The sequence below is a fragment of the Cavia porcellus genome, unplaced genomic scaffold (genome assembly GCF_034190915.1).
Source record: "Cavia porcellus strain 051 isolate PalLab524CR breed Dunkin Hartley unplaced genomic scaffold, mCavPor4.1 scaffold_9, whole genome shotgun sequence".
Taxonomy (NCBI): Eukaryota; Metazoa; Chordata; class Mammalia; order Rodentia; family Caviidae; genus Cavia; species Cavia porcellus.
The window spans coordinates 27,617,506-27,631,692 of NW_026947492.1; the positions used below are offsets into that span (position 1 = coordinate 27,617,506).

The window sequence follows — 14,187 nt, forward strand, 5'->3', positions numbered from 1 at the left end:
ATGGTGGCCACAGCTTTTTGGCCTCCTGAAAGGATGCAGAGCAAGTTGGCTATGCTGGGCTTTGGGGCATCGTGGTGACCAGGGTCTTTCCTTTCAGCTCCCTTCTGCCTGAGGGAAGCTTGCTCTCCCCTTGGGAAGCTCCTGCCGAAGACCCCTCAACAGTGTCACCCCAGGAGGACAGAAGAGCTACTGCAGGGACCTTGAAGGTAATCAGGACTGGAGGGTATGGTGACATACCTCACCCTATAGCAATCTGTTACGGGGTGCCAGGAGCGTAAGCAAGTGGTGACACTTGTCATCCTTCCCCCCACGAGACCAGAGCCTGTTTGACACTGAGAAAGGCCTCATGTTACAGAGACCCCTGACTCTTTAAGATGACCTGGAATCACTGAGCTCTCAAGCATGGGATGAGGACCCACAAGTCCGGGGAAGACCCAAGGTCTGGGGCAGGCGAGGAAGTGGAACCTGTGCCTGAGGCTGCTGGGTGGAGAGGGAGGGTCCTGAATGTCTTCGTGGCCCAGAGGGGTCCTGAAAGTGCAGAGGCAAAGCGGACTGAGGGCGTCCTTCGGGTGCATGCAGGGTCCTGGGCTACCAAGGGTAGCTCCAGGTGTTGGCAGCAGCATGGGAAGGGCCACAAGGGCTCTGGGAGGGGCTGGATGTGGGTTGGGAGGCTGAAAGCTGCAGCCAGGTGGTGCCAGGCTGGCCCAGTGGGCAGCTGGAGCAGCCGGAAAGCACAATGTGGGGAACCCAGAAGCCATGGGAATCGAGGAGCGGCAGCTATCCCCACGGGCAGTGAGGGGATGTGGTTGGATCCCCTGTCAAGGAAGCAATGGCCCTGCGGAAGCCCCGTCCGCCTGCCCGCCCCCACCCAGCCCAGCCGAGGAGCTCCCTTACCTATTGAGCTGAGGAGAGGCTTGTCTCGACAACACTGCCCAGATAGCTGAGATCAATCAGAAACAAAGCAGTTACCAACACAGCTGGGAGAACCACCCACACACACCCAGAGGGGGAGGGGCACAGTGAGCAGAGACCCACGGGTGAGCCGGAACAGGGCAAGGGAGGAGAGGAGAGAGACAGAGACCAGACGGCACAATGGCACACAGCAGGCGAGCGCGCTGCACGAAGCACAGACGGTGACTATGGCGCCCTGCAGACGGAGGCGGGTGCCTCGCGGAGCTCTTCTCTGCCCCCAGAGCGCCACCCCTGGTGGGTACTGAGGGGAGAGGCGACCTCACCCTTCCAGGTACCAGAGAGGCTGGAGAGGACAGGGCAGAGGACAGGCTGCCTCCTTCCAGCCACCCTGTCCCCTCCTGCCAGGCCAGCCTTCTCTGGAACTGCTCCCCTCCACAGAATGCTACATTCAGAAAAGACCAAAGTACAAACCAGAGAGGGCAATGGGAGAGAGTGGGAGGATGCAGGTGGGATCGGGCACTAGAGTGGTGGCCGGTTCTCCTGGACAAGACAGGTGCACCTGCACCCAAAGGCAATGGAGCAGGAGGCAGTGAGAGTTTAACTTCAGAAGGGAGGACAGGCAAGGGGGCGGAGGAGGGTAGGGAGACAGAAGAGGTGCAGACAGGCATCCAGGCCGCTCTGGTACCTGGAATGCTAGCTGCTACAGTTTAGCGTGAGCTCTCAAGTGGTGTGATCTCAGGGGCGTGTCTGTTTGTCTGTCTCTCTGCAGCTTCCTGTGAGGCACACAGGTATCTGGGGGGAAGTGGCCCTGGCACACAGGCCTGAGATTTGCCCCCATCCCATCCCATCCTGTACCATTCCTGGAGAGGCTGTGGGCAGGGACAAGGGGCCAGTGCCCACTCACTAGGGCAGCTGGGGGCAGGAGTCAGGGCCAGGGAGAGGAGGAGGCTGAACATGAGGTCTATGGGCAACTGCAAGGAGCCTGTGCCCAGCAGCAAGATGCCAGGGTACCACTGTGTCCCTTTCGGATTCACCTCAACCCCTCTCTTTCCCAAAATCCCTGGTAGACCGTGGCCTCCTTCAAGCTCAGGACTGGCTGGGGAAAATCCCTCCTGGCCCTGGCTACACACCTGAGCCTGCCCTGGCCCCATGACCGCACCCTGCCCAAGCAGCAGCCAGCACTCCTGCCGAAGGGTACCCTATACCCTGTCATGGGGTGACAGAAGGTGGCGGGCAGGGAGACCATGGGGAAGTAGTGGACCGGGGAGGTGGCCGGCGGTGACAGCTCACACTCACCCTGCAGTAGTTGACGGTGCTGGGGGCTCTGGTCTGAGCAGCTCTTCCCCCATCCTCCGGGGAGAAGGTGTCTGTCCAAACACATCCACGCTGTCCCCAGGCGCGGCAGGGGCCGGGCCTGGTGGAGGGGAGGGGTAGCCTGTGGCCAGAGTGGTGAAGCCCATGGCAGGCCGGTAGCTGGGGCTCCCGCTGCGGCTGCTCTGGGAAGGGGAGCCTGTGGACGGCGTGGACTTTCGAGAGAAGGTGACGGCAGCTGGCGGCTGCAGGGCAATCTCTGACATCTCTGCCTGTTGCAGAAGTCCCGGACGAGGCCGTGCGCGAGCAGGGAGCTCAGGAGAGCCGGTGCGGGAGCTGAGGGGGCTTTGGGTCAGAGGTGAGAGCCGAGAAGGCTGTAGCACCACTTGATGTAAACTGGGCTCGGCGCGCCGGGCCTGCCGGGGGCTGGGCCGGGGCCGGGGCTGGGGCTCATACCACCGAGTGTCCAGGCCAAATGTGCTGGGGCCGCTGTGCCCCCCCGGCTCAGCTGGCTCGGGGTAAGGCAACACAGGTATGCCCATACCTTGGCTGGTATGTCTCAGCTGCCCGTGGCTAGCCAAGGGCTGTACAGGTCTCTCCTGCCACTTGGCTGGGGGGGGCGCCGGGACGGGACCCCTACCAGGAGACTTGCCTACCCAACTCTTGGGTGCCTCCAAAGAAAGCATTCCTGGGTAAGCTGCAGGCACCTGGAGGGAGGTGGGCGGCAGTCCTCGGGGCAGGCAGGCCTGGGGCTGCAGACTCTCGGCCACATCCCGGGAGTGCAGCTGGTGGGGGGGGAACATCATGGTTGGGGCTTCCAGGCCCCCAAAGGGGAATTCTGGCCGGCCCCAGGGCTCAGGGGAGCGCCCTCCCGTAGGCGTCTGAGTCAAGGGCAGAGTACTGTTAGAGGCGTTTTCTCCGTTCTCCTCTGGGATGGTCGGGTGGCCGAAAGGCCCCTCGGCATGCAGTGGGGGGGATGACATGACAGAGCTCAGGGGGCTGCCCACTTCTGGCATGTAGAAGGGTGGTGGCTCCACCTCCCCAGGGCTGCTGCTGCTGAGGTACCCATAATACTGGCCGTGGTGGAAGGGCCTGGGTACCGGGGGTCTGGCCTGGCCCGTGGCCTGCAGCCGACTTCCCAGGCCACTGGGACCCTCAAGCCCACGAGGCTGGAAGCGAGGACTATATGCTGGTGGAGGCAGATAGGACTCCTGGCTGGAAGACAGAGGGGTCAGTTGAGGCTTCAGGGCAGCCACCGACGTGGGCACCAGAGGGTCATCGTTCTCTTCATCTGACTGCCGGAACTCTGGGTACATGTCTGTCTCCTCCGCAAAGGGAAAGCCCTCGATGCGCCGGGTCTTCACGGAGGGCTCCATCTCAGAGGGGTCCATCACAAAGCGGCCATCAGGGCCTCTGCTGATCAGCTCGATGGGGGTAGTGGCCTCGGCCTCAGCCTCGGCCTTGGCCACGCTGTACTTCTTGCTGCTGATGGCCCTCTTGGTCTTCTTGTACAGGGACAGCTCCTTCTCCCGGGTAGGGCTCAGCATCCTCTTGGCGGCGGGCTGGCCCTGGTCATCTGAAGACTCAGACGGGGCGCGGAGTGTGCGGATGCTCTCTGGACTCACCTTGCCAGAGGACAGGCTGCAGGCAGACAGCAGGGCAGTGAGGGGCACCGTGCTGCACCCACAGCTCTTCACCCCAGCAACGCTAATGCCAAGAAGGGCTAGGGGCTGTGTGAGGTGGGGGAAATGCTCCAGCCAGCCGTTTTCTCAGGACACATACAGCCTGCTTTTGGAACGAAGAACCACACGGCTCCTTTTCCGTAGCTTCCCCTCTGGTGTACTCTGTCTAAGCACCCCACCATCTAATATCTTAATACTGACTTCAAATATCTCAAGAAGGTGACTCTGCTGGTAATAAAAATTACAGAAAAACATCACCAGGCCACGGAGAAATGAAGGACCTGTGCATTTGGATCACCTACACCACCACACCCTGGAGCCATGTGCGCTGTTCAAAGCCCGGTTTACAGGGAATGACTTCGAAGCATGAAAATAAGGCCAGGTACAGCAGCCGCCCCACCCCCAGTGACAGCCTCCCCGACATCCCGGCTGCCAACCCCCGCCCAGCAGCCCAAGACACTTACGGAGACTCGAGGCTCTTCCTGCAGTGAGTGATGGACAGTGGAGGATCTGCAGGGAAAAGCAAGAGGGAGCCACTGAGGCCTGACCTGCTGGCATCCAAGGCAGCCCCAGAAACCACAGAACACGCGGAGCTTTGTGACCAGCTTAGAGGCCCGTGCTCACCCCATCCCCACCACCACTTCCTGCCCTCGGTCCAAACCACTCCCGCTGGCAGCTCCAGCTGTTGGATTTGTCTCCCTGCTTCCATCCCCAGGGAACCTGAACTACCATCAGTGATCCCTCCTCCTCAAAGGGAGCGCTGGACCATGGCCAAGCGAGGCAGGGGAGTCGAGCGCACCCACCTTTTTTTCGCTTGAGCTTGCGCTTGCGCTGCTTGTTGACAAAGCAGGCAGCCAGAGTGCTGAACAGGATGGCAGCTGCCAAGAAGCAGATGGTGGCGACGATCCCGGCCAACACAGGCCGGGCCAGCCCGTCGTCAGTCAGGTCCGGCTGCGGGAAGATGTCTGCAAGGAGGGTTGGGGTGCTGTGGGTCCCTTCCAGCCCCAGCACCCCCACCTGCTATTCACCCACAGGGCTGGGCTCAGCCTGTGCACTCAAGCCCCACCTGGGAGGAGGTCTGTGTGCCACAAAAGGAGGAGATGGGACAGTCTATGGAAGCCAATGCCCTCTGCAGGATGCGGGAAGAAAGGACGCCCAGGGCTCGTCCCCGTGGGGAGAGTCACTTGGTCATCTGTGGGATCTACCCAGTGCTCTCCATGTGTGGAGAGCTTGGTACCGGCTGCCAGCTCTGCTCATCAGCCCACAAGAGACAACACACAGGCTGCCTGACTCTGACACAAACGCTGGACCTGCTGAACGTGAGGGACTCGAACATGCTGCTGTCAGCACCTTCCCTGCAACCCAGCTGCCCCTGCTGTGCTCTGGGGTTTTCCTTCTTCCCCAGGTGCTCTGCACCACAAGAGCCCAGAGACGAAGGCATCTTGAGAGCAAAGCCGTAGAGGAAGGACAGGGCTTGCTACAAGAACCCAGAGCCATGTACTGTTCCACTGGTCACAGAGCAGTCATGCAGCTCTCTACAGCCAAGCTGGTGGTCCCGGGGTCTGCACTCTGGAAGTTGCTCAAGTGGCTGAGACAGTAGAGATGGGATCGGTGCTCCCATTTCACAGGTAAAGATTTGCATTTGTGCCCAAATTCAGAGCTCATGAACAGTGGAGCAAGGACTAGGCCCTGTCTGTCAGAACAAACTCAGAGCAGTTCAGTCAGAAAGTGCCATGTGCCTCAGATCCACAGGGGGAAAACTGTTGCACCGAGACACACTTGGCCAGTGTGCACTGCTGTGTCAGTAAGAGTAATGTACAAAAATAACCCAAATTGTGCTGATGAACTGAGAGGAAAATGAGCACTGTGGCCTCTGGAAATGCGAGCCTTTAACTGGGGAATGCTGACGCGGTCGCGTCCTGCTTGCCCATGAGGAGCCGTCTAACAAGGCACATTTCCTTCTGAAAGCAGAACTCAACCCTACTACTGGGCAATGCCCAGTTCCCGGAAGTGAGCCCCAAACGTTGCAGCCATCTGCTTTGTTCCTTGTTCTGCCACCTCTGCATGGATCCCCTTGCAGCAGTGAGCTGAATTCTGCCTGCAGAGGTAACTATGTTTTACCAAAAGAGCCCCAAGGTGCCTAATATGAGACAGAACTCACACTACCCCTACTCAAGCTCCCCAGAGCCTGCAGCGCCCCCTCCCCTACACTTCTGTAGCTACCGGCTTGCTGCAGGAGCTTTTTGGCCAAGGTCCTTGCCCCCCCCCCAAAGGACTCTGCACACGGTGCCCACAAACACGGTACCACTGCTGGCTTACTAGGCAAGAGCCGCTCCTACACCAAGGATACCACTTTGCTGGGGGAGGGACCTGGCTGTTTTGGGAACTGGAGCTGGAGAGAAAACATATAGAAATGGGACCAGTGCCAAGGGAAAGAACGATAAACGGAGAAAATGCTAGGGAGCAGGCTTTATTTAGCCTGAAAACATCTAGGCAAAGGAAGGAGAAGAGGATAACAACTCCAAACAACTATTTTCCAGTAAAACCCACATAATTATAACAAAGCCTACACCACGGGCATCCCATAAACACTGCCTGACCTGCTGTCTCCCTTCCTCCAGCCCACTGCCCCAACCCCATCAGAGAAAGCATGTGAGCAAACTGAGAAGGTACAGCATTGAGCGCTGTTTTGGTTTTTTTGTTTGTTTTTTTTTTTTTGTTTTTTTTTTTTTTTGGTACCGGGGCTTGAACTCACGACCTTGTGCTTACGAAGGAAGCACTTGAACCACTGAGCTAAATCCCTGGCCATCGGGTTCTGTTTGACTGCAATGAACAGGCTGGTGGAACTTTCTGCAGTGGCTGGCCTACAGCCCTATCCAAATCTAGTTCCTCAGTGGCACACAACACAAGTCACCGGGAGCACGCACCTCATAGGCTTCAGGAACGCTACAGCTTGTACAGCTTCCACTGCCACCTCCCTGGCTCCCACCCAACCCGTCAGCCCACCGAAGCTACGTCTGCGGCTTAGGCTCCTGTCCCTACAGTGTGAGGAACCTCCCTCCCAACGCACCTGTGCTGGAGACACCGGCGATGTTGCTGGGCTCACTGATCAGGTCCTGCATGACAGCCAGAACCCGGAACTCGTACCAGGTGTCCTACAGCCGTAGGGACAACAGCCGGTTAGCTGATGCACCCAGGATGACCACTAACCCTGCCATCCCTGATCCTACATGACACCTCCAGGGAATGGAACCCCAGAGCACCAGGGTCCTAGTAAGCATTCCTGGTCAGTGATGGGCAGCACTGGACATTGCTGTGGGGTAAAAGACCTCACTGATCTCAAGCTATGAATGTGGGGTCACTAGGGTCAGAAAAAAAGGTACACGGGGCTTCTGAAAGGGCTCTGTGGAGATCCCAGCTCACCCACCCCGATGCAGCAGCCAGGGAAGAGAGACAGTGAAGATCACTGGGACCTAGGAAAATCAGCTTACCCCACCGAGGCTGGGAGAAGGGCACGTTCAAAGGGGACCCATGAAAAGCAGATGCTGTATTCTCTGAAGACAATCTTTCTGGAGCCCCCTCCACCCGCCTCCCTAGGACCAAGCAAAGAGTGGGCCTGAGGACTCTGTCCGCCTCTCCTGCCACTCTGCCGAGTCGCTGTCTGTGCTCAGGATGACCTGCTGCCACCCAGCCAGCCCTGTTCTGGTGACCAAGGCAGCAGATCCAGGAGCACCCAGCAATGGAGGCCAGGAGGGAGCGTGTAGCACTCAACCCCATGCAGCCAGGCCAGGTCCCCTAAGCTTCCAGCCACTTCCAGAACTGGGAAACAGGCACAGAAAGCCAGGCTTCACCTGCGACAGATCCTTGGCAAAGAAATCTCCATCAGTGCCTGGAATGGCATCATCTAGCATCTCCCAGCGCTCCCCGACCCGGAACTCCATGATGTAGCGGTCGATGGGGAAGCTGTGGTTGGCAGGGGGGAGCCAGGACAGGAGCACACCCTGCTGGGTCCGGTTGGCTGTGAGGCACCTTGGTGAGGTAACCAGCACCAGAGGTTCTGGAGTTGTGATAGGGAATGCTGCGGAGAAGAGAGGCGGCGTCACCACGCAGGGGCAGCTGCAGCCTCCCAGTCCACAGTGTCACGAGGGAACCCCTCCTGGGCGTAAGATGGGTCCCAGGGAAGGTGGCTCACAGCACCCTGCCCCAACCTCCAGCAGAGGCCAAAAGCACAAGTGTGCGAACACCAGGCTCCCCTCCCCGAAGGAGGAACAGCATCGAGGAGAGAAGAGCCACGTGGCCTGCCCGTCTTGCGCCTCTGCAGCCTGTATGGAGCTGAGAAGCCCCAGGCCCCCCACAGCAGCTGTGTGCCACCCCAGAGCAGAGTGGGATGCCCTCCAATGGCACCCTGCTGCATAGGCGAGGCCCACACAGTTGTGTCCGGTATAGAGTACTCAACAAAAAATAATAAATGACTGTGACCAGTTCATTATCTACTATACAAGACTTTTTTTTTTTTTTTTTTTTTTTTTGTGGTACCAGGAATCGAACCCAGGGCCTCTTCTCTAAGCAACATTTTCAGGTCTTTTTTTGTTTATGAGACAAATTCTGGATAAGTCAATACACTGTCCAGGCAGGGCCTGGTGGAGATCCTCCTCCTATCTCAGCCTCCGAGAGTGCTGAGGTTACAGGGGCGATCCCGTATATGGAGTATACTTCTACTTACAAGAAAGTTTCCTGTAAAGCAGCGTGCCCTTCTCAGCCAGCACCAGCCCCCACACCCCATGCTTGACGGCACCATTTCTCACAGGCTGTTTCACCACGTTTGGTAAGTACATGGCTTAACATTCACACAGTGACAACGCTGCTGACTGGCGTCTCTCGGGGGCCCTCACCCCACACCCCTGCTGTTAAGCAGCACCTGCCTCTTCCCAGGAGCTAGAGAAATGTCAGCATACTGTTCACTTTAACTCCCTTTCTGGCCCGGCAACATGGCCCAGCAAAAGTGCTGCAGGATGAGGGTGCATGCCTGCCCCTCTGCCCGCCCTAGTGGCAGCACAGGAGGGATTTTTGAGACAGCCCGACCACCCAGACCCTTCTCAGGCCTCAGGGGAGGTGAAGCACAGTTACAGCCAGTAGTGCAGAAGGGTAACGTCCAGCCTGCCCTGAAGACCTATCCAATCTGCAATCTGGAGGCCTCATGAAGAAGGGTAAAGTGCAAAACCTCCTCCTGCCATCTGAGACCACAACAATAATTCAGCCAAAAGTACCAAGCAGCCAGGCGACCCTGCAGGAGGACATACCAAATCCTAAGTAGAATCCCAAAGCAACCATCACAGAGGGTACCAGGTCAGGCACCAGGCATTTCCTAAACCCCAAATGCCAGCTTGGGTTCATGGCTACCATCATCTTTGTGTGCCCCAGCTCTGAAGAAACCGTCCAACACACTCGCCCCAGGTGCTCACCTAAAGTATTCACAGTGACCACCTCACTGAAAGCGCTGGTGCCCAGCTTGTTCTGGGCCAGGACACTGAACTGGTATGTGGTCTCGGGCTCCAAGGTGTCCACTAGCAGCCAGCTGGGGCCCGGCGGCACTGACAAGGACAACCAGTCATGGGGCCCAAACTGTGCCCGCTTCATCCTGGCCAAAAGAGAGAGAGAGGATGGGGACAAAGGGGTGGGTGGGTCACACTGGAGAGAAGAGTGGCACACTGTCCTCAGGGAGAAGGGGTGAGAGGACCACACTCCCGGGGTCAAGGGCAGGAAGAGGTGATGGCAAGGGGGTGACCTGTCCAGCTCTGGCTGTGCCAGTCTTCATGACACGAGCCACCTTCACTGCCCCAGAAAGAGTCTGGGTGGAAACCATGCTGGTCTCTGGCCCCAGCACCAAGCGCACTGTGGGAGAATCCCACCCTGGGCAGCAAGCGACAATCGGGCTCTGCCTTGGAAGAGGAGGAATACTGGAGAGCGACAACGTGCACGTGAGGATGACAGGACCTGGGAAGGGCCTGGGTCGGGGGCTCAGCTGTCTACCTCAGAGTAACCAGGGAGCTCACATCACCGATTCAGACCTGGGTCATCTGAGGTTGTCCAAGGCATATGACAAAGGTGGACCCCACGGTGGGATCACAATGGCTAGGGCCTCAAAGGCTAGAAATCTCAGTAGATGGGACCTCAGACTGTGCATGGAGAGTACAGAAGGGGTGAAGGTTTTCCAAGGCTGTAGAGGGCTGCCAACTCCCAGGAGCCAGTGAAGCCACCTGCTGAAGTGCCAACATGCACCACTGGGGGGAGACATTGCCCTGGAACTCAGCACGTGCCCAGCGGTCCCTGCTAAGTATAAGCTGGCCACCTTGCAGGCCAGGAGGGGAGGCCCAGCAAAAGGAAGCTGGCACCAAACATCTGAGTCAGGACACAGCAGCTAGAGGCAGTCAGAGTGGAGGGAAGATGCCCTCCCTGCCCAGGGCCCCAGGGAGGCAGCACACAATGACAAAGCAAGGCAGAGGAGCGGCAGCACAGAACAGTGCTAAGCAGCGAGGGGGTCCACTCTGTGCCAGGCCTTCTGCTTGGTATCCCCAAAGGGGATCAGCTGGCCCAGCCCACCCCCCACCATCCTGCTGCAGAGGAGACACACAGGCAGAGACAAGAAGGGGGCTGTGACTGAATCCCGTGCAGAGCCCACGGCGCCCGGGACACGTAGCCCCCAGACCCCCCAGCAGAAACAAGGCAGGCACCCCTCCGCCTCCTGCTGCTGCTCCCTGAGCACCCCAAGCGGGCTCTGCCAAGTCAGGGTTCTCTCCTCCCTGCATTCAGACTGAGCCCACGGGCCTGGCCTGGGTCAGAGGAGGCGAGGTGGGGGCTCCCTTCCCATGTAGTCACCCGTGGGGCAGGGGGCCTGCAGGCCTGGACTCCTGGCTCCACACAGGAGCAGCAGAAGCCTTGGGGTGATGAGGAACCCCCGGCCTCTACCTCACTTTCCCTGGTCCTCTGCCTATCCTAAGGTGTGGGTAAAGCCCCCATGTGGCTGTGTCTGTCTAAATCAAATCAGGCACCTGAGAACAAGAGGGGAGACTCGGGGTCCGAGGCAGGGGCCAGAGGCAGCAGCTCTCCACGCCAGTCCCTTGGATGACTGGGGAGAAAGGAGGGGAGACCCCATGCATCCAGCTGGGCTATTACACAAAGCACTTAGGGTCACAGGACCAGAGAGACTCAGGAAAAGAATGAGCAGGACACTAATAATGGCAGGAGTCCCAGGATGAGTCAGAAGGAGTTGCAAGTGGTCAGGGTGGTACAGGCCATGGGTCAGACTGACTGTCCCGCCTTCAGGCTGGAACGCAGAGTCCCTTTAGCAACCCCAGCACCCACAAGGACCCAGTCTCTGTCTACCCCATCGGCCACCAGGCACAGACCACAACCTCCTGGGAACTCCCCCGCCCCCGGGCTGCCTGAGTCGGGCAGAGGGGAGAAGCAGAGAGCGAAGCATGCGGGGCTGACTCACAGAGGTCCGTACCAAACTGAGAAAGTCTGCTCGTAGCCTCCGTCATAGCCGGGTTCCCAGGACACGTTGGCAGTTGTCATGGAGACCTGGACCCGGACACTGCCTGGGGCATGGGGGCTGGTGCCTGGAGACCAAGGGAGAGCTCTCAGACCGCAAGGACGGGGCCCCTGGCCAGGAACCCTCACCTGGGTGCACAGACCCCAAGTGACCAAGGTATGGAGTGGCAGAGTGTAGCGCGATGGTGGGTAGGATGGGGAGGCCCCAGGGTGCGACCTGGTCTCAGTGCAGGGGTCATCCCAGGAATGACAGGCAGATGCGATGAGAGAGCTTCTCATCCCAGAACTAAGTACTGTGCACCTCCAGGGAGCACAGCAGCACTCTCCCCGAGGTCCCAGACAGAACCAAAGCTGTTGCCTCCTACAAAGGTCCCACCTTGGGACACGGACCCATTCTTCCACCCATAGGACACAGGTCACCTCAGGACTGAGCCCAAGTCCCAAAGGTGATGCTGCTCAGTCCACGTTTCTTCAGCCTCTGTCCTAACAAAAACCACCCACTGCTGCCTCCTTGACTGAGTGACAAGGAATGCAGACTACCCAGTCCACAGCCTCAAACCAACAGGGGTCACCTGGGATGCTGGCCCCGGGTGTGACCCTGGCTGTCAGAGGGACAGGTTTCGAATGGCCCTGAGGTCAGGTCCCGGAGACATATGCCTAGCAGTCAGACCCAGGAGCTCAGTACAGCCTGGAGGAGCCCTGTCACTTCCTCCTGCCCACCTCCTCAAGCCAGGATGTGCCCCAGGACGCCACTCCACCTCAGCCAGTGTGAGCCCAGGCTCCAGCCTCATCCCAGCCCCTCCCACCGCCCCACAGGCTCCACAGTTCAGGCCATGCAGTTCAGGCTCTGCAGCCTGCTGGCCTGTGGCCACCATGGACAGGACCCAGGCTGCCCAACCCTCACCCTGCCCATAGTGGGGCTGCTGACTCCATGCTTGGGGCCAGACTGACCCTGAATACCGCCCTACTACCTACCTATGACGGTGAGGTGGGTGCTGGCAGTGATGGTCGTGACCACATTGGTGGCAACACATTCCCACTCCCCATGATCCTCCTTGCTCAGGGCACGGAACTGGAGGCTCCCGCTGGGCAGGGCACTGTGCTTGCTTCTGCTGGGCTTCCCTACCTTGGCAGACCGGGGAGGAGAAGATGGGCCAGGCAGAAGTGAGGAGAGGGGGCACGCGGCTAATGGAGGGGGATGACACTGGGGCTGGCCCAGGCCCTGGGCCCTGTCCTCCATCCCCACCCCCTCTTCGTCTGCTGCCATAGGAAGTCGGTCCTCTGCTGGACAGCCACTGGGCAGAGCAGGTCTAGAGCTGACCCAACTGGCTCGCCCATCACCCAGCAGCTCTGGGGCCCAGGTACCTTTCTCCAGGTGATGACGGGGAAGGGGTCCCCTGCGGCTGCACAGGGGATGAGTAGCTCTCGGCCGGCCTCCTGCCTGTACTCCCAGCCTGGTAGCACCGTGAAATACGGGGGGTCCTGGGGAGCACAGGCACATGTGTGTAGCCAGGCACCCACATGTGCGCACAGAGGCCACACATGGTCCAGTGCCTCACCTTCAGGACGAGCCTCGCGGGAGCGGACTGGCCCATGGTCCCCAGGGTGTTGTAAGGCACACACGTGTACGTGCCAAGAGCCTCCTCAGTGGCCTCCTCGATCCGAATGGAGCCATCCTCCATCAAGGTCCATCCCAGGTTCTGTCAATCCAGACAACCAGGCAGGGAGCCATGGTCAGGGGATGGGCTCTCCGCCCTCCACCTGAGATGGAATTTGAGCCGAGCCAGCTGGACTACACATGCAGGAGATCGGGGCGGACACCACCCCATGCCCCAGGAGAGCAGCCAGGTTCCTGCTGGACTTTGGACCCTGTAGGATGCAGCTTGTTGTCTTCCCAGACCTGTGCTGCTGGGGGACAGAAGATCCAGCAGAGCACCGGGGTGGCTGGGAGCTTCTCGGACTGGACCCAGAGGGCTCTCTGGCCTGGGTACCATACCCACTTACCTTCTCCACCTGCAGGGGGCGGCCGTCCTTGTTCCACTTCACCACAGTTGCTGGCGGCTCTGCATCCACGGGGCAGCGTATGTAGCCGTGGATGCCCACAGGCACGTAGATCACGGGGGGCATGTTGAGGACACGGGCCGGGTCTGGAAGGGAGAGAGCAGGGGGTCATTCGAGAAGCCAGGTAAGCAATGCAGTAAACAAGCCCAGACCCATCCCAAGTGCCGCACCATCTCCAGACAGCTCTGCAGTGCTCCCAACACTGCCCAGGACCAGGGTTGCCACAAGTAACAAGACCAACATAGGCAGCAAATCAAGCTGTAGACTCACTGCTCGCACACTGTTAGACCTCTGGAGGAGTTCAAAGGCACACTCCTGCAGCCCCAGTCCATAGCACTGCAGCCCCAGTCCAAAGACTGCTGAGGTCCAGTTCCCTGAGCCTCAGTTCTTGCTACCCACCCACTCCCTGCCCATCCCTTGTCCTGAAGTCTGTCCTGGGAACTAACAGTTCAGCTCTCTAAGTCCCAAGCCTAAGCCAGTGCTACCCAGGATCCCGCTGCAGTAAGCCTTCATCTCCTCCACCCCTTCTACTGGATGTGTGGCCTCCCTGGCCTCAGTTTCCCCACTGGATCCTGGCCAGGGAACAGACGAAGCCTGCAGGATGGCAGCCCAGTGACACAGGCTGAGTCATTCCTCTCAGTTCTCCCCAGTCCCCCGAGGGCTACAGAGA

The 14,187-nt window shown here is 59.2% G+C and overlaps 1 protein-coding gene across 5 annotated transcripts in view; it reads right to left on the bottom strand.

Annotated features, from left to right (window-relative positions):
* The window catches only part of Igsf9b (immunoglobulin superfamily member 9B), a 53,338-nt gene that overhangs the window by 19,309 nt on the left and 19,842 nt on the right, over positions 1 to 14,187 (bottom strand). For 3 of the 5 annotated variants that reach the window (XM_013155519.3, XM_063256114.1, XM_063256115.1), the window contains 11 exons: positions 13,461 to 13,603; positions 13,016 to 13,156; positions 12,822 to 12,938; positions 12,432 to 12,582; positions 11,401 to 11,524; positions 9,368 to 9,543; positions 7,757 to 7,983; positions 6,976 to 7,060; positions 4,709 to 4,870; positions 4,370 to 4,415; positions 2,209 to 3,864 (listed from right to left, as the gene is read on the bottom strand). In XM_013155519.3, the coding sequence (XP_013010973.1) occupies positions 2,209 to 3,864; positions 4,370 to 4,415; positions 4,709 to 4,870; positions 6,976 to 7,060; positions 7,757 to 7,983; positions 9,368 to 9,543; positions 11,401 to 11,524; positions 12,432 to 12,582; positions 12,822 to 12,938; positions 13,016 to 13,156; positions 13,461 to 13,603 (3,028 nt within the window). Of the gene's footprint in view, positions 1 to 894; positions 941 to 2,208; positions 3,865 to 4,369; positions 4,416 to 4,708; positions 4,871 to 6,975; positions 7,061 to 7,756; positions 7,984 to 9,367; positions 9,544 to 11,400; positions 11,525 to 12,431; positions 12,583 to 12,821; positions 12,939 to 13,015; positions 13,157 to 13,460; positions 13,604 to 14,187 lie in introns of all 5 variants that reach the window. The other 2 variants (XR_010049751.1, XM_003472547.5) reach the window with 2 other exon arrangements.